We start from the raw sequence: 23,674 nt of genomic DNA, 5'->3' as shown, positions 1-23,674 counted from the left end.
CCGAGGAGAATCTAGCTGCCGGGAGCGCGCGGTGGCGGGGTGGAGTTCAGCCCCGGGAAGCTCCGATGGGCCTGCGTCCGGCTGGGGGTGAGGTGCCTCCACAGCTCATCTGGGGCAGCACTGCCGTGCTCCGGGGCAGTCTCCTCCCCCGCCCCCCATCCCGTGGGGCTGCGAACGGGGCTCTCCGAGGGCAGCCTAGCCCGGTTCTCTCTGTGGGTTTCGGTGTTTGAGTTGTTTCCATCAGGGCATGGAGAGAAGCTCAGATACAGGAAGGTAAATGAAATAAACGAAAGCCTCCTTCATTGCAGCAGCAATCCTACTGCTGCATTCCGTGGGCATGCAGGCGGAAGGACAGCCCCCCAGGGAAGCTGCACTCTCTCCCCTCCGCTGCCGCGCGAGAAGTGTCTTTCCTGTCTGTGGCCCCTGCCACCACCACCCTTTTAACAGATGGCTCTCCAGAGAGGCCAGGGGACTCATTCCAGACAGGCGAGTACCCAGAGCAGTGTCTGACAGTCACCCTGCCTAGTGATTCCAGAGAAAACAAGCTGAGGACTAATTAGAAGGATAAACTGTGCCTCTCCGTGGCTGCCTTCGTGATGGGCCTGCTCACAGCTTTTTGTGTGAGTACTGATTTCCCCTACACTGAGATCTGATGGAAATAAAGTTTACTGGAGGACTACAGCAATATACACAGGAAACCTCTGTGGGAAATACATTCCTGTCATGTAACCGCTGTCCAAAGTTCTGTATTCTTTTTTCTTTAAAGAGGTGGGGTAGAGTGGCCATGTTTAAACTTGAATTTAAACCAGCTGTGTTTTTGTTTTTAGATATGTTCATGCATCCTGTGCTGTGTCAACACTTCATGTGACTAGGCAGCATAGCAAGATCTACTGGAATCATGCCATTTGTGTGCTTCAGAGATTGTGATGCTTTTCTAACAGAGCAGCTGATGGAGTCCAACGTTAACCTTTAGAAACTCAGTATGCTGCATTCGTTATTTGTATTGAACAGCAGAGAAGATGGAATTTCGTTAAGAGTTGCAATCTTGTATGGGGAATGTGAATAGGAGTTACAGGATAGAGGATGTATGGGGCAAATTCTGCACTGATTTACACCCTCTGCAGCAGTGGGCTTGGTCAAAGTACACACCTGGCCACTGGTACCTGCTTCCTCTCAAGATCCATCTGTATGATCATGCCATTTAATAATGGGATGAGGCCTTAAAAACTGAAGTGCTGCCTACTCTGCATGGACATTTGAAATCCCATAGCACTTTCTGTAAGAGTAGATGCATTTCTGAAGAAGAGAGAGGGAAGGCTGGGTAAGCAGTACAGATGGTGAATGCAGAAGCATTAAATACTGGATGATCAAATCTTTTTCATGTGTAACTTATTTACATAAGTCTCCTTATGTAATTTATAAGTACTTCCCACATTTAACTGAAAATGGGTTTATTTTTTAAGCACTCATGTAATTAGGCTCTTTTGCCACTTGATAGCACCAGAATGTTATTTTCCTACTTATTCAGGCAACACACACACACTGCTCCAATCTCATACAGGAAGATTTCTTTAAATGAGGGATTTTTTAAATCAAATTAAACTTAAAAATGAACCCAATCATTTCAGTATGCTTTGTATTATATTTTTATATTAACTTTAGTTCCACACTGTCCCCTCTTGGCAGGATGGAAACTAACAGTTTAGCAGCTGCATAGGGAAAAGTTGATTATACAGACTCCTGGGGAAGGTGTGGGGACAGGGTAGGCTTGGGCAGTCAAGAAGCTGTTCAAGCTTTTGGCAGGATGGGAATGAATCTCCCCTTTGTGGATGTGGTGGAGGCAACTTTATTTGGGGGAAGGGAGACTTGGGTTTCCATGTTGAGATTAGGCCTGAGGCCCACCAGTGTCTTCCAGCTAGGGTTACTAAAGGGCTCCCTGAGCTGGGGTTAGGGTTACTAATGGTTGGGGTTCCTGGACTAAGGGTTGGCCTCCTGTGGCTAAAGTTAGCATTACTAAGGGTAGGGATTCCCAGGGTAAGATTAGGCCTGTGGCCACTAGGGAGCCTCAATGCAGGGTTAGGGTTGCTAAAAAGAATCCACCCTAGATTAAGGCAACACATGGGGTTGCTAGATCTGCCTGGGCTAGGAATACTAAGGATAGGGGTCCCTAGGGGTATACATAAGCTTTGAGCTGATAGGGATCCTTGGATTAGAGTTTTGGTGACTTAAGGGTAGCAGTCGAGTTACTAAGGGTAGGATTCCTGTGATTGAGTTAGGCCTGAGGCTCATTAGTAACCCTAGCTGGGGTACCCTAAAGGAAGGTCTCTCCAGCCTAAGATTAGGCTTGCACAAGGGATGGGGCTAGGAGGTCGGTGGTCATCTCCTGAAGTAGCTTGTGCTGGGGGGGGAGGGGGGCAAGGTTAGAAGGCTGGCTCAGTTTCTGTGGAGCAGTGGGGGTGGGGCTAGCATGCAGTTCCTGAGAGGGGTTGTGTTTGGCATTGGGGTAAGTTGGTTGATGGGTGACACGAGGCAGTTGGCACAAAGGGGGCAGCTCCTGAGTTGGCTGGCTCTGGGTGGTAGACTTGGTGTTGGCAGGCAGCTCCTGAGGTGCAGTGGAATATTAAGGGGTTGGCAGGCTGCAGCTGATGTGACTTGCACTAGGGGCCTCAGGATACTAGGGATTCCTTGCTTAAAATTGGGGTTCTAAGGATAGGAATCCCCAGTTTAGAATTACATCTGTGGCAGCAGAGATCCTCAAGATAGGGTCAGGGTTACTAATGGTAGTCCTCTCTAGGCCAGGGTCATACCTGGCAACAGTACAGCTCCCTGAGCTAGAGTTAGGGCTCAGGTTAGGGTTACCAAGGGTAAGGGTTCCTAGGCTGTGGCCAGTAGGGTGTTTGGTGCTATGGTTAGGTTTACTAAGGGTAGGACACCCTGGACTAGAGTTAGAGTTACTTAGCATAGGCCCCTAGGAGCTAGATTTAGGCCTCAGGCCAGTAGGGCTTCCTCATTTAGTATTACAGTGATTAAGGCCAGGGATCCCCAGGCTAAGAGTAGAACTATAGCCAGTAGTGACACTCCAGCTAGGGTTAGGGTTACAAATAGTAGGCCTCTCTAGAGTAGGGTTACACCTAGGGTCTGTATGATTCCCCAGACTAGGGTTAGCCTTACCAAGGGTAGTGCTTAGGGTTACCATGTGTAGGGATCCCTGGTCTATGAGTAGGTCTGGGCCTCACAGGGCTCCCAGCTCTAGAGTTAGGGTTACTAAGGATAGGGCTCCACAGGCTAAGATTAGGCCTGTGGCCAGGAGGGATCCTCAGGCTAAGGTTAGTGTTACTAACGGCAGGCCTCTGTGGGCTATGCTTGAGGTCATTAAGCTTCCCTGGGCTAGGGTTAACATTACCAAGGGTAAAGGTTCCCATCTTATGTTTAGGTCTTGAGCCTGAAGAGATCCCAGGGCCAGAGTTAGGGTGACAAAGGGTATGGGTCTCTGGGCTAGGGTTAGGCCTCAGGTTAGTAGGGCTTCCCACCCTAGGGTTTGGGTAACTATGGATAAAATTCCTGGGGATAGGACAGGGTTTATTATTGGTAGGAGTCCTTGTGCTACGGTTAGGCCTGGAGCCAGCTGGGCTCCCCAAGTTAGGATTACAGTTACTAAGGGTAGGGGCTCTACAGTAGGGCTCCCTGGGTTAGGGTTATGGTTATTAAGAATATGCATCGGGTCAGTAGGGATTCCCAACCTAGGGTTAGGCTTACTAAAGGTTGGGCTCTGCAGGCTGTGTTTAGATCTGGGGCCAGTTGGGCTTCCCAGGCTAGTATTAGAGACCCAAGAGTAGGGATTCTTAGGCTAGGATTAGGCTTGTGGCCAGTAGAGTTTCCCAGGCTAGGATTAAGCTTGGGGCCAGTAGGGATTCTCAGTCTCCAGTAACCTTCACTCTAGGAGTAGGTCTTTCTGGGCTCGGGCTATGCTTGGGGTCGCTAGAGCTAGCCAGACTAGGGTTAAGATGACTAAGGGTAGAGATCCCCAGTCTAGGATTAGGCTTGTGGCCAGTAAGATCCTCAAGGTAGGGATTGGGTTACTAATGGTAGGCCTCTCTAGGCTAGGGTTACACCTGGGGTCAGTAGGGTTCTGCAACCTAGAGTTAGGGTTACTAAGGGTAGGTGTCTGTGGGCTAGGTTTAGGCCTGGGACTATAGCAGCTTCCTGGGCTAGATTTAAGTTTCCTAATTGTAGCAATTCCCTAAGACTTTATATGAGCTTGTGCAGGAGAGGGTGGGGGCAGTACAAGATGCACATTTTGGGGGAAGTCTGGGAGTATACAGGGGTCACCCTGTAGAATAATTCATGCAAGTAAAAACCTGGGTGTGACTGGCAGATCACAAGTGCACACAGATATAGCTGGGAGTGCTAGGTGCTGGAAGCTGCTTGTGAGCCATCCGGACTGGAGGCTACAGCAGCAAAGCAGTATAAAAGGCACCCCAGCTAAGAGTGGTGGGGTGACACAGCTATTCATCAGTCTAGATTGTACCCTGGGTATGTCACAAGCAGTCGCTGGGAGCAGCAGAGGGTGCAGGATGGGATAGCTATACTGTATTATGGATGGTATGAGGAGATTGGGAATCGGCATAGCTATACTATATAATGAGTGTTAGGGACAGGAGAGAACAAGGGATCAGGACCAGGCTGACTATATTGCATTATGGATGCTATGGGGAAGAAGACAGGGACAGTGTGGCTATACTGTATAATGGGTGCTGGGAGTGGCAGACAGTAGGGGCTAGGGTTGCTATACTGTATAATAGACACTAGGGTGCTGCAGAGAGTGAGGGATTGGACAATTATACTGCACAATGGACAGTAGGGGGAAGCAGAGGACAAAGGGCAGGGTAGCTATGCTGCATAATGCATGCTAGGGGGCAACCAAGGGTGAAGAATAGATGCTGTATGGGCAGCAGAGGGCAAGAGATCAGAGGACAGAGCAGCTACGGGTGCTAGAGGCTGGCAGAGGACGAGCGACTAGGATGGCTATACTGTATAGTGGGTGCTAGGGAGCAGCAGAGGGTGAGTGTAAATGGGTTTACTCACCACAGGGGACATCTCCTCGTGACTGGGTCTAAGAATCCGCTCTCATAGAATCTATTGCCCCTTCCCTCATTCACTTGCTCTCCAGGATTCACTTTGCTGTCCCTTTGCAACAAACTACCTATAACCTGTCTCAGGGCAACTTCCACATCTGTAAAACTTTCCAAGTGGCCGGTATGGGGACCTCAGCCTTCCCACTACTCCAGGTTCCAGCCGAGGGACACTATGCAGCCATAGTTTGCTCAAGCTCTTGCTGTTTCCCTTGGCCCTTTCATACCTCTCTTCCCAGTAGACTAGAGTAGCTATAAGCCTCCACACTGCAGCCTCTTCAGCTCTCATTTCCTGCTTTGATACAAGCCCCTACTTATTCCTGCCCAGATGGGCTCTATCTTCAATTATTGCTTGTCAGTCAAGCCTAAATCTTCCTCTAGGTGTAGCCTACCAGGTTAATTAGTCCCTGGTGAGCCCTGTTAACCCCTTCAGGGCTGGTGTGTGGTAAACACCCCATCACTTACTCTCCCCCTCAAGACTGTAGCCCGCAGGGGCATGGATGACTCCTACCTTGCATTTGCCAGAGCTGGGCCTGAAGGTTATCTCACTCCTGCTCTAATTCCCTCACCAAGAGCAATGGTTCTCTTCCATGGTGTTCATGTACTTTTGCCAGCATGGTTGTGAGGCCTGGGTTCCCACTACAGTGTGGATGCTCAAGCTTGGGCTTGGAACTATGAGTCCACAAGCTGGAGTCCCTCAGATCTGGGCTTAGTGTGCAGTATAGATATACATAGACGGTAACCCCCCAGGCACCTTCCAGCTCCTTACAAAACAGCTGTTCTACATACCCTGTGGTTCTGGTCCCATTGCCAACAAAAGAGCCAAGAGGCAAGGCCCTCTTGACTAGTAGCAGCCTGACTTTAATGACAAGCAGAGCTCTTAAGTGTACTACATTTCAGCTGAAGCAGGCTCCCATGTTAGAGGACAAGGAGACACCCTCATGGAAATGCCCTTTGTCTCGGGGAAGGTTCACTGGGTCCTCACAGTCACAGCTCAACTGTTCCACTTCCCAGAGCTTGTTACTCAGCAACAACCTCATACATCTCCCATATGTGGCAATCAAGTATCAGCCACCTCATTTTACAAATCAGATAACTGAGAAATTGAACAAGTTCATTTCTAGCAGAGCTAAGAATAGAGTTGAACCCGTTTGCTTCCACACTGCACCTCACACAGAATCAGAATATGCTGCCTGTAACTCCTGCTCTTACCACTACATCACACTCCTCTCCCTCCCAAAGCTGAGAATACAGGCCAAAATGTCTTACTCCTATTCCTGCTTAAACGACAAGTCCACAGCCGTCTCAGACAGCTGAGAATTAAACAGAGTCCTTAGTCCAAGGTGTAGAGGGGACGAGAGAGAGAGACAGACTTCCCCCTGTAGTGGGGTGGGGTGTGTGTGCGTGTGTCTTTCTTTCTCCTCTAGTGGCTGCTCCACAAAGAAGGTTACTTTTATCTCAAGTAGTAACAGTCTTGCTAAGAATATAGAAGTGCAGTGTTTAAATGGTGCTGAGGAGCTGGGATGGTGCCTAGTGGTGACTCATGGTAAAACTCCTGTTTTAAAAAGGTGTTTGTATGAATTAAAGGGAGAGTGTCCTTAAACATTTTATATTCTGTAGATTATAGCACAGTGAACAAACACAAGTGTTCCCAATGTCAGACATTTTTCATACGTTCCAGTGCCTTCTGTCACATGTTGGCAAGTCAGAAGATTGAGAAGTATGATAGCAAAGCCTTTAATAAAATGAGGCCACTTTTCTTGAGTGCAGCTCCGGTCAGCTTCAGTTCCATTGTTAAAAATGGGATATGGTGGCCATCTTTACTAGGGGCACTATCCTTCTGTCTCCCCTCACTTTCCTCCCCACGAAGTAGTAACCACCATTACTGGCTGCCTCAATCCCACTGTAAATTATGGAAAATGACACCTATTCTGAGTAAAGGAAAATATGACTATAAGGAAAATAGAAAAAAAGTTACCTTTTATTCCAGTCTAATTACTATAAATATACATTTGAGGATAATTGGCAATGAGTTTTAATTAGATGGAAATTGTGAATGACACAAACCCGCCATGTGTTAGCAAAAGGGTTATGAAAAAAGGGCAGAGGCTGAAAAACATCTCAAAGTTTCAATTTTAATGATTATTAATTTGTAATTAACTCAAACAGATGTAGTTGAAAATGCTCAGAAAATTCAGTCTTTACCCACATTTCATGAGCTGTAAATTTGGGGGAGATACATTGCATTCTCCATACAAAACAAAGACGTTGAAATCTTGCTTCAAATGAAAAACTGCATCTAATCTTAACACAGAGGTGCTACTAATATTTTATAATGGCATAAAGTTACTATTTTTAGTTTCCATATTTATTTATTTATTTTGACTTAAAAGAAAATTCAGCCAAAAGAGCTCCCATCCAAAGCTCTGGAGATGCTTACCACACATTTACAAACATAATAACCTGGGAGTTACAAAGCATCATCCAGAGCAGCACCACTTCTCCTTCCCGACCTTGTCTAACCCCCAGACCCCCATGTTGTGTGGCCTGTCAAGCTGAAAATCCCAGTGCACTTTCCTCCTAGACAAGCCTGGCTTTAGCTGCCTCTGCTTACCCTCGTACCCATCCCATCCAATGAGCTTTGCAACATGACTTGAAAGGTCAACAGGTTGGGACTACTGGGGACCTTGTCAGTGAGTGTTCTGAAGGAAAGGGTCCCTAGCAGAGAGTGCGCTCCTTTTATAAGGGTTCAGCTCAAGGGCCTCAGCTAGTGGCAGCACAGCATGGGCAGCAATGCCTTTCAGGTAGGCAGCTCCAAGCAGGTCAGGGCTTTATAGGCCAAAACCAACACCTTAAACTCCACCCAGAAACCAACGGGCAGATCCTGGAGCGCAGGAAACGTGAGCTGCCACTAGATGCACTGCTTACGTTAGCAAGCAGGCGCCACATTCTGCACCAGCTTAGGTTTCTTGATAGATGAAAATGCAGCCCCAGGGCTTTTTAGGCTTGCTACCAGCAACAGGCACACACTGCCATCATGCCTCACAGACACACAAACTATGCTTTTCCTGCCATTGCACACATACTGCCTTCTGAACACACACACACACACGCACAGAGCTTTGTGGTATGCTAACTCTCCAGCAGACTTTAACAAACAAGAATTTTACAGAAGACCCTTTAAATAACTCTACGTGTTCTGTACGTTCTTGCTAATCATTGGCGAGGCCAGGCAGGAATTCAGTGTAATGTATCCTTAGGTCTTGTCTACACTGGCAAAAATCAGAATGTAATTCCCTGGGGCAGCAGCAGTGAGTACTAATGTAGACAGGGCTCCTACATGTTTAGCACTATCTGGTCTAGCTCTGCTATATGGCAGTGAAACATCTATGCAGGGTATACTAGTGCCTCCCACCTGGGGAACTGCACTGATATGAATTAGAAGGCTGATAACTGTGAATGGAGAAGTCCCCTCAGAGATTTGCTTCCCAAAATGTCCCCACTCTTTCCTGGGTGACCAAGTCTCTCTTTTTGTGGTGGACAAGTTGCCCCGTTTGGTACGTATTAAAGGTGAGCGGGGAGCTTGAGCTGCCCTGGGTCTGCCTATTCTCAATATGCAGGTTTAGGAATGAGACGTGGCTGTACAGATGCGAGGAAACCTGATTGCTTGCCAGCATGCAGTTTTGGCTGGCCAGTAGGGAGCGAGGACGCTTCTCTGTAGATGTATCACTGTCTGTGCTTCTAGGAGAAAAGAGAAACCATGGGTGACCTTTCAAACCACTCTGACCTTCAAGCAAGTTTCAGAAAGGCTGTCGGGAGTGGCTCCAAGCAGTGGGCTGTCTCCTCCCACTGGGCAGGCTCAGTCAGATGGCACAGCTCATATGGGGCACTGGCAAAGCTTGCTACTACCTCTTACTGGCTAGCCTGCTTGACTGCTTTTATCTTTGCTGTTCTGGTGCTGGTCAGCACTTTTTGGAGCACTGAACTTTCCCACTCCATCCCACTGTGATCCAGGGGTCGGGCTCACCCACCAAGCACCCTCATTTTAACCAGCAAGGCGGCAGCAATGACTACAGACAAATGCACCCAAAGACATATGCACACACAAACACAGAGCCAGATGCGCGCATGCAGTGCTGACACACATGAGTACACACACAGACACAGACAGAAGCAGACACAGGCCTAGGCAAACACACAGGCCCCGCTGCATGCATACTGCAAGGAGAATAGCTTGTATAGGCATACAGACTTTATATAAAATACACACATATTTAAAATGTATTTCATCTTGATGAGCTATACTTGTTTCTGTCACTATATAGATTTCAGATGACAAGCTGTTTCACCTAGAGACCAGTTCCAAAATAGACACTTTCCTGTAATTGCCTTGTTTGCAAGAAGAATCAGAGCATTTGTCTGTTTTTTTAGAATAACAGAGAAGAAACTGTAGATGACTAAATTTATCTTAAGTATGAATTCATTTTAATTTTGCTGATGAATTAATTTAATTGTTCAGTGACTGGTTCTGCTGCTAGGGTTTTCCTGTTAGTTATTTTTGTATATTGAACTGTCACTCAATAAAACCAAAGGTTCTCTCACCTGTCTGAATTTTCAGCATTTCCGGAGGGTCAGAGACCAACCCGCTGGGTGGTCTCTGTGATAAGCAACCACCAGATATTTTTTAGATTGCTGGCTAAGTTGGACTTTCCCAATTGATGCTCGCTAATGCTGTCCTAATTCAAACTTGACTAAACCAGCTCACATGGTGTCAAACTGGGCCTTGCTTCTGGTTTGTCTGAAGACTAGAAGGAGAGGTACAGCAAGTGGAATTTATACACCAGAAGAACCAACGGAAGTCCAAGAAGCATTACCTTTCCAGTCAACAAGCTCCCTAAAGGCAGGCTAACCTTGCTGAACATCCATGACTGGCCGCCTTGGGGAGAGACAGTTATGGCATCAACAGCCAGGCCACTCCAGTCTTGGATCAGCCTCCCTACCCTGAAGGAGGCCTACTAGTCAGGAGCACTCAGCCAGCAGATCATCACTCTCTGGCTCCTTGACTGCAGCTTCAGCTCCTGCTCTAGGAGAGTCCAGAAGACAGTGAGAGCTGGAGGGTTTGGAACCCCAGTGATCATAAGTATCTTATTTTACTTTTCTTTAAAAAAAAAATCTTTTGTTTATTATTAACTGAGAGACATCCCAGCATTTTAATTTTCTTTATTTTTAGGGTGTAAAGGTGGACATGTGACTGTGTGCCTGTTTAATCACCCATAAAGCCCACATGGGGAAGACCCCAGAAAGAAATGTTCCCAGCTTTCAACAGCCCTAAATATTGTCTCATAAACACACTCATGAAAGTGTGTTCTGTGTCTAAAGGTCCTGAGAAGTTTGAGGTGGTCATCTTTAATTTCTGGTAAATAATCGTCAAACTTCTGCTTTTCACAAATATGCTGCTAAAGTCTGTATTACAACATCTTGGGGGATGAGGGGCAGAACTTAAGTCTAAAAACGAATCCTTATAAGTGGCTTTGAAGTTGTGGTTTGGACATTAGATAATAATTTGGTTTCAGTATTAAGAGATTGAACCAGCTTTAAGTTATAGATTTCAGTGACATCCGTGAAATTCTTTACTTGGAATTTATAGCCAAGTGGACAGCCATCTCTCAGATTCTTTTGTCATTAATGTGATGATTTAACTAATTTGATGCTTGCACACCAATCCAATATAGAGACTAACTTGTTTGGGTTGTTGATTGATCATGATTTGATAGCTCCTTTATTTTTAAGTTAAATTAATACTTATTAATAATAGCTTAGGTTTGGTGATATGTTTTCTTGGTCTGATTTTAGTTTAAGTATTTTAATAAAGTGTATAAATTTGATGCCGTTACATTTCTTTTAATAAGCCACATGAGTTGAGAATCTTTGAGGCCCTGGGTGGATAGCAGACTGTCAACCTAAAAATACCTGAGCTAACTGGCCTATGAGTCTCTCAACACATAGACACAGGCAGACTGGGTAAACGGGATGAGCTGGGTAATTATAGATCTGTCAGCCTAACATCGATCCCAGGCAAGATAATGGAGCGACTGATGTGGGACTTGATTAATAAAGAATTCAAGGAGAGTGTAGTAAGAGGAGGCCCTGAGACAAACATTGGTATCAGAGGCCCGGTATGAGGCCTGAGGCCTGAACTAAAGTAATGGTCAAGACTTTGCTAACATAAAGCAAAGTTAAGCTGTGAGCCAGAGGCAGGCCCTGCTCACAGAAGCTGGCAAAGAAAGGGCTGATGCTGCAAGAAGATACGTATCTAAAAGGTACTGAACACTAGAGATCAGAACATTCACATACTTGCACATTCCACACAGATAACAAGGAACAGGCTGACCCATCCCAATGACAGGGCCAAAAGGGTAATATGATGGATAGAGTTGTTTTGTTCTAACCAACATGTACAAGATGAGAGGCGGCACCTTGCTACGTAGAGGGGTTGTACCTTGCTACGTAGAGGGGTTGCACTTCAATATGTCATGAGTGATGTGTAACTTGTTTGTACCTGTATATAAGAATGCATCCCTGGGGCGATGTCTTTGTCCGGCCGAGGGAGCAGTAGAAAGTCCTGCCACTGACTGTCCATTGACTGGGGGCACATACTCATAGTATGCCCTGAATTAGACTAAGAAATCTACAGGGAACTATTATTGTGTCCAATATGGCAATAAATCTGGTCGAAGTGCCTTCGTACCTTACTAGACTCTGTGGTCATTGGGGGTTCTCTTTGGGTCTGCTGTGGCAGCTATCTTCGGAGAGCTGGGACAGCACACAGAGGGAACACACGCACGCAGCTGAGTGATACCAACATTGGAGAGAGCAGAGCACCACACTGGTAGCATCTGACAACACCTCTGACAACAGAGAGTACTATAATTAATGCCAATCAACATGGATTTATGGAAAATAGGACCGGTCAAGCTAACATGATCTCTTTTTTTGATGAAAATTACAAATTTGGGTGGTAAAGGTAATAGTTAATATACTTAGACTTCTGTAAGGCATTTGATTTGGTAACATATGACATTTTGATTAAAAAACTAAAACAATATCAAATTAACTCAACACAAATTAAGTGGATTAAAAGCTAGCTAATTGATAGGTCTCAAAAATGAATTGTAAACAAGGAATCGTCATCGAGCGGGTGTGTTACAGGTGGGGTCCTGCAGAGATCAGTTCCTGGCCCTACGCTATTTAACATTTTTATTAATGCCCTAGAAGATAACCTAAAATCATCACTGATAAAATTTCCAGATGGCACAAAGATTGAGGTGGGTGGTAAATAATGAAGAGGACAGGTCACTGACACAGAGCGATCTGGATCACTTAGTAAGATGGCCAAAAGCAAACAATGTGTGTTCTAAAACAGCTAAATGTAAATGTATCCATCTACACAAAGATTGTAGGCATCTCGACGTGATAGTGGATTCTATCCTGGGAAGTATGAGAGGGGTAGCCGTGTTAGTCTGGATCTGTAAAAGCAGCAAAGAATCCTGTGGCAGCTTATAGACTAACAGACGTTTTGGAGCATGAGCTTTCGTGGGTGAATACCCACTTCCTCAGAAGCAATGACTCTGAAAAGGATCTGGGGGGTCGTGGTGCATAATCAACTGAACATGAGCTCCTAGTGCTATGCTGTGGCCAAAAGGGCTAATACGATCCTGGGATGCATAAACAGGGGAATCTCAAGTAGGAACAGAGAGCTTATTTTACCTCCTAATTGGCACTGGTGCAGCGGCCGATGCTGGAATCCTGTGTCCAGTTCTGGTATTGACAATTCAAGTTGGATGTTGATAAATTGGAGAGGGGTCAGAGAAAAGCCACAAGAATGATTAAGCAAACATACCTTATAGTAATAGTCTCAAGGAGTTCAATCTATTCAAAGAGTTCAAAGAGAAGGTTAAAGGGTGACTTGATCACAGTCAATATGTATTTACACAGGGAACAAATATTTAATAATGGGCTGTCCAATCTAGTGCAGAGAAGTAAAACAATCCAGTGCCTGGAAGTTGAAATTAGACAAATTCAGACTGGAAATAAAGCATATATTTTAATGGTGAGAGAAATTAACCATTGGAACAATTTAACAATGGTCATGGTTGATTCTCTATCATTGGCAATTTTTAAATTGTTTGGCTGTTTTTCTGGGAATAATTTGGGAGAAGTGCTCTGGCCTATGTTATCCAGGTGGTCAAAATAGATGATAACAATGGTCCCTTCTGGCCTTGGAATCTAGAAATCTATGAATGTATACACAGAGGCACAGATGCCCGCACATACACAAATACAGGCACAAACACAGTCTACGTATGCATACACAGCCAAACTCACAGGCACAAGCATGCTTCACACAGGTGCACATAGACACTGTCAGGTGCACACGCACGTAGGCATAGGCAGATAGTAACAGGTGCATGCATACAGGCACAGACAACATCCAGGAAGGTAGTCTGGAATGTGTTTGTGGAAGGGGTTGGAGAGGGAGAGGGTACCATAGCCTGGGCTCCAGCCCACGCTCAGACATCTATACTGCAATTTTATAGCCCCGCAGCCCGAGCTCCGCAAGCCTGAGTCAGCTGACACAGCCAGACGCAGATGTTTTATTGCAGTGTAGATGTACCCTGAGAGGTTGAGAGGAATGGAGAGAGGAGGGCTGAGTGAGGGGGGCACTGTAGGTGCTTGCCTCAGAGAGACACTGGGAGCAGAGGAATATTTGGGGAGGAGGGAGCAAACAGAAGATGGGAAGAATTTTTGTGGAGGATGAAGAGGGCAGTTTTTAGGGCAGGAAGGAGGGAATGGCCTGGGGAAGATGGAGGGGGAATGTGCTGTTTGAGAGGGACAGGAAGCAGTAGGGGTAGGGAATGTTTTGGTGAGAAGGAGGGGTCTGAGGGACAAAAGACTGGGAATTCAGAGGGAGGGGACAGAAAGTTGTTGGGAAGGAGGGAGAGAGTGAGGGTGGCAGGGAAGAGAACAGAAGGAATAATTTGCAAAATTGTCACTGATGTGAATTTGCTGCCATTTTGCAAAAAGCTTGGTTTCTGCAAAGCTAATGGCCCAGGCACCCCAGCAGCAGCACTTCAAATTCTTTCTTGACAAGGACTTACAGAGTGGTGTTGAACTTCCTGCGCAAGAGATAGTCAATGACATCAGGCTCTGTCTGAAACAGCCTCCTTAGGATGTCATGCTGCACCTCTGAAGACACCTGCAAAAGTCACAGAGACAGGTAAATATGGCACTTGCTCCTCTCAGAGGAAAAACAAGCAGAAACAACTAAGCCACTACTCTTCAAACACACAAGGGTTTGATGCAAGGCCTAAAGACTTGTGCTGTTTACCCACAAACACAATGCACTGACTTTACATGAGTATATTACTTCACACTTTTCCTAGCGAGTCTGAGCAGAGAACAAGGCTGCGTTGTCAAACTGGGAGATTACTCTGCAGGGATTCTTAGACAATGGGCAAAGTGGACGGTAAAGAATAGATCATTGAACTAGTAGAACTGACAAGCGTGGTCCCGGAGCACTATGGGCCCAAACTAACTCTATTGTTGTGGTTGCACTTTCCAGCACATCTTCATGAAGCCGTGGCTTCTGGGAGATTTCAAAAGGCCTTCTGGGAGCCCATGTGGAATTGTTGGAGAAGATGTCAAACTCCCGTAAGTCCATAGGACACTCACATAAGGCCCTAGCAACAGGTATAATTTCTCAGTCTTTGTCTCAAAATAAGGCCAGGAAGGCTCAACTTGCATGCCTTGTCACCCAGAGATTTCCGCTGGGGCTTTGAAAGTCATCGCCAGGTATCTGTGGTTCTGCAGCATGGTGGCAGAGGAGGTTGCTGCAGGACTTGTGGCGAGCCAGAGAGTGAGACCAGCAGTAAAGGGAGTTATTGTTGCAACTCCACCCCCACACCTCCTCATGGAGCCGTTTATTTTGTACCGCACTCCAGGATGGTCGTCACTGAGGCAGTGGAGCTCTGCTTATGGATCTGCCTCTTGACCACAACTGGAAAGACTGAGCTGTGAAAACTAGCTTCCCTAGAGAGTTCCTCCTGGTTGCTGCTGTCATGGAAATTGGCATTTAGAGCTGGATGGAGGCTTGTAAATTCAGATCAAATTCAGCAAATAGTTTCGGGCAGTAAAAAAATGGAAAACTTTTTTTAAAAAGTCAAACATTTCATTTCAGCCATTTTGAAATTAAATGTTTGGACTTCTGATATAAAAACAGCATTTTGTTTAGAAATTTAATTTATTTTGTAAAAAACAAATAAAAAATGAAGAAAAAATTGTTTGGAATCAAACAAAATGTTTTGTTCAAACTGAAATTATTTTTTTTTCCAGTTTTCTCATTTCAGTGAGAGAAACCAAAAATAAATGCAAGTTTTTGTTTGTACCAAACTGAAATATTTTCAGGATTGTTTGGTTTGGCCTCCTGAACCAAAAAAAAAATATATCAATTTGCTCAGCTCTAGTTGCATGGCATTACATAGAAGTAGCCCCAAATCATGAAATCAAGGCAGGCCAATAAAAGTCTTTGAGGGGTTTAAATAACTGGGCTTCCCAATCTGTATTGCACTAGAGACTGAACTCATGTGCCCTTTCTGTGCCTGCAAAGATACAAGTTGTCATAACTATAAAGGGAAGGGAACAGCCCTCCTGTGTACAATACTATAAAATCCCTCCTGGCCAGAGACACCAAAAATCCTTTTATCTGTAAAGGGTTAAGAAGCTCAGGTAACCTGGCTGACACCTGACCCAAAGGACCAATAAGGGGACAAAATACTTTCAAATCTTGGTGTGGGGAAGGCTTTTGTTTGTGTGCTCTTTGTTTTGGGGGTTGTTCACTCTTGGGACTAATTGGGACCAGACATCAATCCATGCTCTCCAAATCTTTCTGAACAAGTCTCTCATATTTCAAACTTGTAAGTAACAGCCACGCAAGGTGTGTTAGTTTTATCTTTGTTTTCTCAACTTGTAAATGTTCCTTTTGCTAAGAGGGTTTACCTCTGTTTGCTATAACTTTGAACCTAAGGCTAGAGGGGGTTCCTCTGGCCTCTATGAATCTGATTACCCTGTAAAATTATATTCCATCCTGATTTTACAGAGATGATTTTTACCTTTCTTTCTTTAATTAAAAGCCTTCTTTTTAAGAACCTGAGTGATTTTTCCTTGTTTTAAGATCCAAGGGTTTGGATCTGTGTTCACCAGGAACTTGGTGGAGAAGTCTCTCAAGGCTACTGAGAGGGAGATAGTCTGGGGGGAAGGTAGACAGAGTTTCCCAAATAATTCTTAAAGGATTTGGGTGGTGGCAGTAAAACCAGATCTAAGCTGGTAATTAAGCTTAGAGGTTCTCATGCAGGTCCCTACATCTGTACCCTAGCGTTCAGAGTGGGGAAGGAATCTTGACACAAGCCCAGGAGAACATGGCCAAAAAGGGTACTATTTAGTGATGAAAGCCTCAATGAATCATCACAGCAGGTTCCTGAACATGTACATAGAGTACGAGACAAAGTGCATGATACTAGAATTATTAAAAATGGGCTGAGACTGGAACTGTTTTCCCACAGCACAACATTAATGGGATCTTCATTGCTGCTTTTGCCATGGCCCATGAAGCCATCCCCAGATTACATACCTTGTGGCGCTGCAGATTCACTTATATGCACAGCTGGTGTGGGCTGCTGAAAGTCAAGTGGAGATGGCTGAGCTGTAACAGTTCAGGGACTCATGTGGTGATTGATACATCTTCCTATTGCATCATATGTGTTAAAACAAAGGTGAGTTGGAGTCAGGAGCCAACCACACTTGATGCAGTTGATGAGCAGCAAAAAGACAAGCCATGTCCCCTAAGACTTATTTCTAACTGCCAGAGCCTGCGTTTAGCATGCAGCCCAATTAGAAACACTGTGTGCACTCGGGAACTGGGGATGGAGCATACTGATCACTGAGATACAGGTACAAGTTGCCTCCAGTTGCTATTAGAGCTCACTGCTTGTTGTGGGTTTTTCCTTATGTATTAGATGCAACCTTTTTTACATTTTCCCCTTGATTTGATGTTTAAGAGGAGGAAACTGATGGGTGGGCTCCTACTTTCGCTATGTAGATACCTTTCCCGTGCCTAGCCTGGTCATGTCCCTGCATACCATGTTTCATCATCTAGTCATTGGCCGGCCTTTAGGCTGAACTGACCTTGGTTCTACTTGGATTATTTTTTTTGTCATCTTTGTCATCCTTTCATTTGTTTGTCTTCTGCAGTGTCCTCCCCATCATAATTTTGTCAATTGTAGCCAATCCCGTACCTTGATTTCACTTCCTACTCTCCTTCTAACTTCTTCATTTGTCTTTAAATTGTTCCACACTACACCCGCCATCTTTCAAAGAACTCATCTTGACTGCCTTCAGCTTTCTGATGTCTGTTTTATTTAATGATGCTGCTTCCAGACCAGTGAGTAACCCTGACAGCACTTTGGAACCAAACAGAATGTTTTCATCAATCCATAAATTTCATCAGTTCAGCACATGTAGCTAAAGCACATTGCCTTTTAACTTCATCCTTGATGGAACCCTTGGCGGAGTGACCAAGCTTCCTCGATACACATAGCATTCTACTTGTATCACCACAGCTACCTTTCAACACTTTATCTATTATCTCTTTTCCAAGGTACAACCACTTCATCTTCTTGGCATTTATTGTACGTCCACAAGGACAACAATTTTCCAAAGGAGCAAAGTGTATTATCATTAATTCAAATGTGTCTGCCACTTGTACAGTGTCATCTGGATAAGCAAAAGAGCTTAATTCTAGATCCTCCAATGTCACACCCTCCCACTCATCTAACATTCTTACCGTGCAGTTAAAGAACATGATGAAAAGCAAGTGGTGATTCCATGCCCCCTTCTCTTACACCAAACTTTGACTTCAACCAGCTTCTTCATTCTTACAGCACTACAGGACTCTTTTTACCTAACATTTATAATTGCAATTATCTTAGCTGGAACTCCATATGATTTTGCTATTTTCCATAATGCTTCCCTCCAAACCAAATCAAATGCCTTCATATGATTGATGTCCTCTTCACCCAGAAATATATTTTCTGAATAGATTTTATTATACAAACCCAAACATATAAGGCTGCATGTCTTGGAGATGCCAATTGTTTTCCCTGTCCCCGTGCAGAAGTGGAATGCCTTTAGAATAGGTGTGAGTAAGCTAGAGAGCAGGCGACAGCTCTGCATGTATTATTGACCTGCGTCACTGGGCGGGTGATACAGGCACATGTGCAGAAGCTAGTTGCTACGTCAGTTGTGTTGTCATCTCCTTTGAGCCTTTAGGTAGTTTCCTCTGACCCTGTCTGTGTTCATGGGTCAGCTCTTTCTTGGTCCTGAAATAGTCCATCATAAGTTCTTTCTTTGTGCCTGAATCTGTCCTGTCTTTCAAAAGCAGTCCTGATTTTCTCACTGAGGTGGAACATTTGGTCAGAGTTATTTCATGTCACTCTGCAGAGCCTGGAAATGATTTTCGCCAATTTTCATAGTTTTCATAGAATTTAAGGCCAGAAGGGACCATTGGATCATCTAGTCTGCCCTCCTGTAATCACAGGCCATCAAATTTCACCCAAATGTGAGATGCCCAGGTGATCCCAGTAGGTGATTCACACCCCATCTTGCAAAGGAAAGTGGGGGAAAAAACAAGGTCCCTGTCCGTCTGACCTGGGGGGAAGTTTCTTCCCAAATAGAAACCTAGCCATCAGTTTGACCCTGAGCATGTGAGCAAGGCACACCAGCCAAACACTTAGAAAGAAAATTCTCTGTACCAGCTCAGAGCACTGCTCCACCCTGTCTGGTGTCTCAGCTGGAGCTGAGGAGAATGTTTAATGCTTCAGAGGAAGGTGAAAAAAACCAAGCCCCAGAACAAATCTGGCCAATTGTGCAGTGGGGGGTGTACAGGGAGAAATTCTGGGATGATTCTCTGGCCTGTGCCTGCAGGAACTCAGAATAATGGCCATAAGGGTCCCTTCTGGACTATCTGTGAATGAGGACAGTGCAAGTCCCTCTCCCAGGGAGCTGGCACTGCTTGGCAGGGCAGTGCAATGGGGCTGAACCCTTGGCCCTGCCAATCCTCTCCCGCATCCAGATGACTTGGTCTCAGAAAGTGGTAAGAGGCGAGCAGTTCCTGGTCACAGGGTCTGCTCTGTGATTGGCCTTTGCATGAGCTGCAGAAGATGACAGGGGAGGGGAAAGAGGGAGAGAGTTCCTTGTATGACCTTCTGCCCCGCATCCCCCTACCAGAGCCAGTCACAATGTGACCCAGAATGAATCTCTACCACACAACTCATATCAGCACAAGTGTAAGGGGACTGTTTTCCCCTTACTAACATTCAGTGGGGGTGTTTTGGTTGGCCAACTCCCAATACTAAATAATGGGGAGAGGCCAATGCTCCAGGTCAGCCTGATTGACAGGGCGGGCAGGCTAATCAGGGAATAAGGAGGCCAGGGTGGGTCTCATCCTCCATGTGAGTTGTAATTGCCTGGGTCAGACAGAGTAGGGTCGAGTCAAAGGGGCCAGAAAAGCAGCCCGGGAAACAGGTCAGAGCTGGGTAGGATCACCAGATGTTCCAATAATATCAGGACTGTCCTGATATTTAACCCTTTGTCCCTCATCCTGATCAATGTACGATCGAGACGCGATTAGTCCTGATTTTCAGGTAAAGAAGCGAGTGGGAGGGGAGGTGCTGACCCTGTGGGTGGTCTGGGGCTGGAGCACCCATGGGGAAAAATTGCAGCCAAGATTCTCACCCTTTTGCTCCCCCCCCAGCACTTCCTGCCTCCTAACAGCTGTTTGGTGGCACTTAGCACTTTCCAGGAGGGAGGGGGGTGGAGCGGGGACATGGTGCGCTCAGGGGAGGAGGCGGAGAAGAGGCAGGGCAGGGGCTGGGACTTGGGGGAAAAGGATGGAATTGGGGCGGGGCGAGGGCGGTGCAGCAACGGAAAGAGGCGGGGAGTGGGTGAACACCCACCCAGCAGAGAAGTCGGCACTGTAGGGGTGAGTGGCAGGCATGAGGGGTAGGAGGCAAGCAGCGGGCGAGCGAGCGGGCAGGGAGGTGAGCAGTGGGTGAGGGGACTGAGGAGGGATGCAGCAAGCCAGCATCAGGCTGAGGGATGAGGAAAGGCACGGGGAGGGGGCAGGACCTGGGGCAGAGTGGGGACGGAGCCTGGGAGGAGCAGGGGTGGACGGCACCCCAATGTGTCCCGATATTTCAGTGTGGTGATCTGTTCACCCTAGAGCTGGGAGCAGAATCACAGAAGCAGCCCACAGAGCAGACCCTGTGCTGGGAGCAGGGCTGCTGTCACAGAGCCAGAGGGGCCAGAGAAGCATCCCAGGGGGCTGGAGGCAGAGCAGCAGCAGCAGCAGCCATGCTGAGTCAGAGTGGAGCCGGAGCTAGAACAGTGGAGTTGGAGCTGGAGCTGGAGCAGTCTGAAGCCGGGTGTGGTGAGCAACTGGGGCCAGCCAAGGGGGAACCCTGGGCAAAAGGCCCAGCACAGAAAGACACCCCCAGCCAAGGGTCTTTGCAGGCCAGACTGGGAGGGGGATCTTAACCCGATGGGGGGCTGATGCTGGGAAGAAGGGTCCCACCACCCAAAGCCCGGAGCTGTGTGGCCACCACCAGAGCAAGTGTCCAACCCGCAGCATCCCTGCAGCACAGCCAGGGCTTGAGGAGGAGGCCTGGGACCTACAAGGAACAGACTGTGAATGGCCCTGACATTCCAGAGACACTGTTTGTGATGTTCCCTGCCACAGAGCGGGGTGATGTGTTTTCCTTTAATCTTTCCCATTTTTCCTTATTCTTTTTTCAATTAATTGTTGATTAAATAAGTTATATTTGCTTTAAATTGTATGAAAGGATCAGTGGGTCAGGGAAGTGTCCAGTGTGGAGAGAGCACCCTGGAGTGGGGACACCCTAGTCCCTGTCCTAGGTGACCACAGCAAGGTTGGGGGTCGAGCTCCCCAGAAAACCTGGGCCCAGCCTTGTCGGGGTTATGAGGACTCTGCCGGACAGGAGAGTGCAAGGGGAGGGAGGCCTCTGGGTAAAGGAAGTGGGAGCAAGGACTCAGATCCTTCCACTAACCCATTTCACCGGGGTAATGCAGAAGCTAGGAAAGTTCCCCACAATAGCGGGACCATTCTCCTGCTTACATAATGAACAAATCAAGTCTCTGAGGCCAGTTACAAAGCTCCCTACTAAGAAGGCAGGCTGTGGCTGCTGCAGCGCTCCACTGCCATGACAGGAGACTGCAAAGAGGGGGGAAGATTAGGAAATGTGTGCATTGTAAATGCCTCCTTCCCTACCATGAACAAGGCTTCATAATTCTCAATTAAACTCTGGAGCACGAGGATGACAGAAGCACTGTTTTCGATTTCCACGGCATGGGCACTGCGGTCTCTCTCCAGAAGCTTCTCTCTTTGCAGCAGGTTGGGGCCAAAAATTGTAGCCAAATTTGAGGCTGTCATTTTATTTCCAGGAATCTAACAACCAAACACAAAAATTAGTGTCAGATATCGACCCAGTAACACAACTCGCTCCAGGTGCTCTCCCTCACCCCATGACTGAGGTAAAAGGAAGGCTGCTGAGTACCACTTCCCAGGAGAAGAACAGGGTTGGTTCATAGCACAGTGAGACGCTCCTTCTCCACCCTAGTCTCTGCTACCCTGTAAGCAAAGACTCTATCTGCCATTGTGCTGCCACTAGATCAGCAAGCAGGCCAAGGAGAATTTTTTGAGATGGCTTGCAGTGTCTGAAAGCTCCCTCCCTCCCACCTTCTATAAGCATCAGTCCAACCTTTCTACCTGTCCCATGTGCTGGGATCTCAGTTTCACAGCTCAAATAATAAAGTAACAAATAACATTTCCATAGCCCGTTCCATCCCAGTACACTCTACAGCCTATATACAAGAACAACTTCACCCGCCATCTCTGAGGTGGAACATGACAATTGTTAAACAGTACACAGAAACAGTGCAGAACAGTTCAGGACAGCACGTAGACAATGTCATATAATATGTATTATGCTCAATTGTGGCTGCACAGGCAATTTAAGGATGCTGCAGGTAATTCGTCCTGCCTACAGCCTCTAAATGGAAATTTAGCCAGGATACCAGGGATACTTTCGTAATTCTTGCATGGGGTCTTTAAATGACCACAGATGGTCAGGACTTCAGTTGTGTTTCTCATCTGGCACAAAGCACCTCCTGCAACTACCTTAGTGCTGTGCTGTCAAGTGGCTCTGTGCTGACGCAGCAGGAAGGGTGCTCCTGTCTAGTCACTAACACCAAATGCTACTTTGTGTAGGTTTTCTGGGGATTTTTAACCCAACCTCATTTAGCTTGCTAGATCTGACAGGCTCACAGCACAAGGTGGTATGGCTGGAGGAACACCAAGAAGCTGGGATGGCTTAGGTTGTTTTCAGTATGGGCGGAGTCTAGATTTCCATGTTTAGCTTAACCATTTAGAACTATCCGTGAAACTGACTGTTTTCAAATCCACTAGTCCTTGAGCAATGTGAACAGGACTCGAGCAGAAGAAGGACTGCAGAGTGCTGAGTGCAGAATAATTAACCAGAGCCCTTCAATTTTGACATATATTGCCACCCATTATATAGTGCAGGAAACCAGAGGCATAGAAGTACAAGAGTAATGCCTTTAGGCCATGGCAGAATGTGGGAAGGATGTAGCTTATATGGGATCCAATCACAACACAAAGCCACTATTCAGAAAACCTGGGAAATCCTTTTAGAACACTATACTCTGATGCTGTAAAAACTGAAAAAGTAAAGAGGCAAGCAACTGGCACTGTCCTTCCTATGTTACCATCCCTACAGAAGATGTCAGGGCAGTTCACAGTCTGTTCCTTGTAGGTCCCAGGCCTCCTTCTCAGGCCCTATCTGTGCTGCAGGGTGGACACTTGTGAGGGAGGGATAGCTCAGTTGTTTGAGCATTGGCCTACTAAACCCAGGGTTGTGAGCTCAGCCCTTGAGGGGGCCATTTAGGGATCTAGGGCAAAAATCTGTCAGGGACAGTACTTGGGCCCACCATGAAGGTAGGGGACTGGACTCAATGAACTTTCAAGGTCCCTTCCAGTTCTATGAGATAGGTATTTCTCCATATAATAAGATACATACTGTATCAGTGCACGAGCATTTGAAACCAGTACCTTTTGTCTCTCTGGACCTGTGGAATCCTGGGCATGCTGTGCCACCTTGTCCAGGAACTGCAGTAGCTGGTACAGGGTGTCACTGTTACAGGGAGGTAGGAGGTACACCAGCAGCTGCAGCATGGAGAGCTGGGCCATGCGTTCCATGACTATTCAGAGAAAAATGAGCAATTCAAGAGACAAGTGACTGACAAGACAGCCTGAATGTTCCAGACATTTCACTCTCACATCAGATTTCCTAAGCAGCCAAACAAGCAGCATATCTGTTGTTTACCAGTTTAGT

General features: G+C 46.4%; 1 protein-coding gene and 1 long non-coding RNA gene across 2 annotated transcripts in view; one reads left to right on the top strand and one right to left on the bottom strand.

The window, feature by feature from the left end:
• The first annotated feature begins 1 nt into the window (after position 1).
• LOC115657151 lies at positions 2–1,622 on the top strand. The gene is made up of 2 exons (XR_004001891.1): positions 2–620; positions 828–1,622. It is a non-coding gene; the product is annotated as an uncharacterized LOC115657151 (long non-coding RNA).
• Positions 1,623–7,497: 5,875 nt separating this feature from the next.
• Positions 7,498–23,674, bottom strand: part of ARHGAP36 (Rho GTPase activating protein 36) — a 78,723-nt gene continuing 62,546 nt past the window's right edge. The window contains exons 8-11 of the mRNA XM_030574519.1: positions 23,392–23,540; positions 21,532–21,708; positions 14,291–14,388; positions 7,498–8,873 (exon numbers count right to left, since the gene is read on the bottom strand). Of these exons, the coding sequence (XP_030430379.1) occupies positions 8,606–8,873; positions 14,291–14,388; positions 21,532–21,708; positions 23,392–23,540 (692 nt within the window). The 3' untranslated portion in view covers positions 7,498–8,605. The remainder of the gene's footprint in view (positions 8,874–14,290; positions 14,389–21,531; positions 21,709–23,391; positions 23,541–23,674) is intronic.

Source organism: Gopherus evgoodei, chromosome 9 (assembly GCF_007399415.2).
Source record: "Gopherus evgoodei ecotype Sinaloan lineage chromosome 9, rGopEvg1_v1.p, whole genome shotgun sequence".
NCBI lineage: Eukaryota > Metazoa > Chordata > Testudines > Testudinidae > Gopherus > Gopherus evgoodei.
This window is presented reverse-complemented; position numbering and strand designations above follow the sequence as displayed.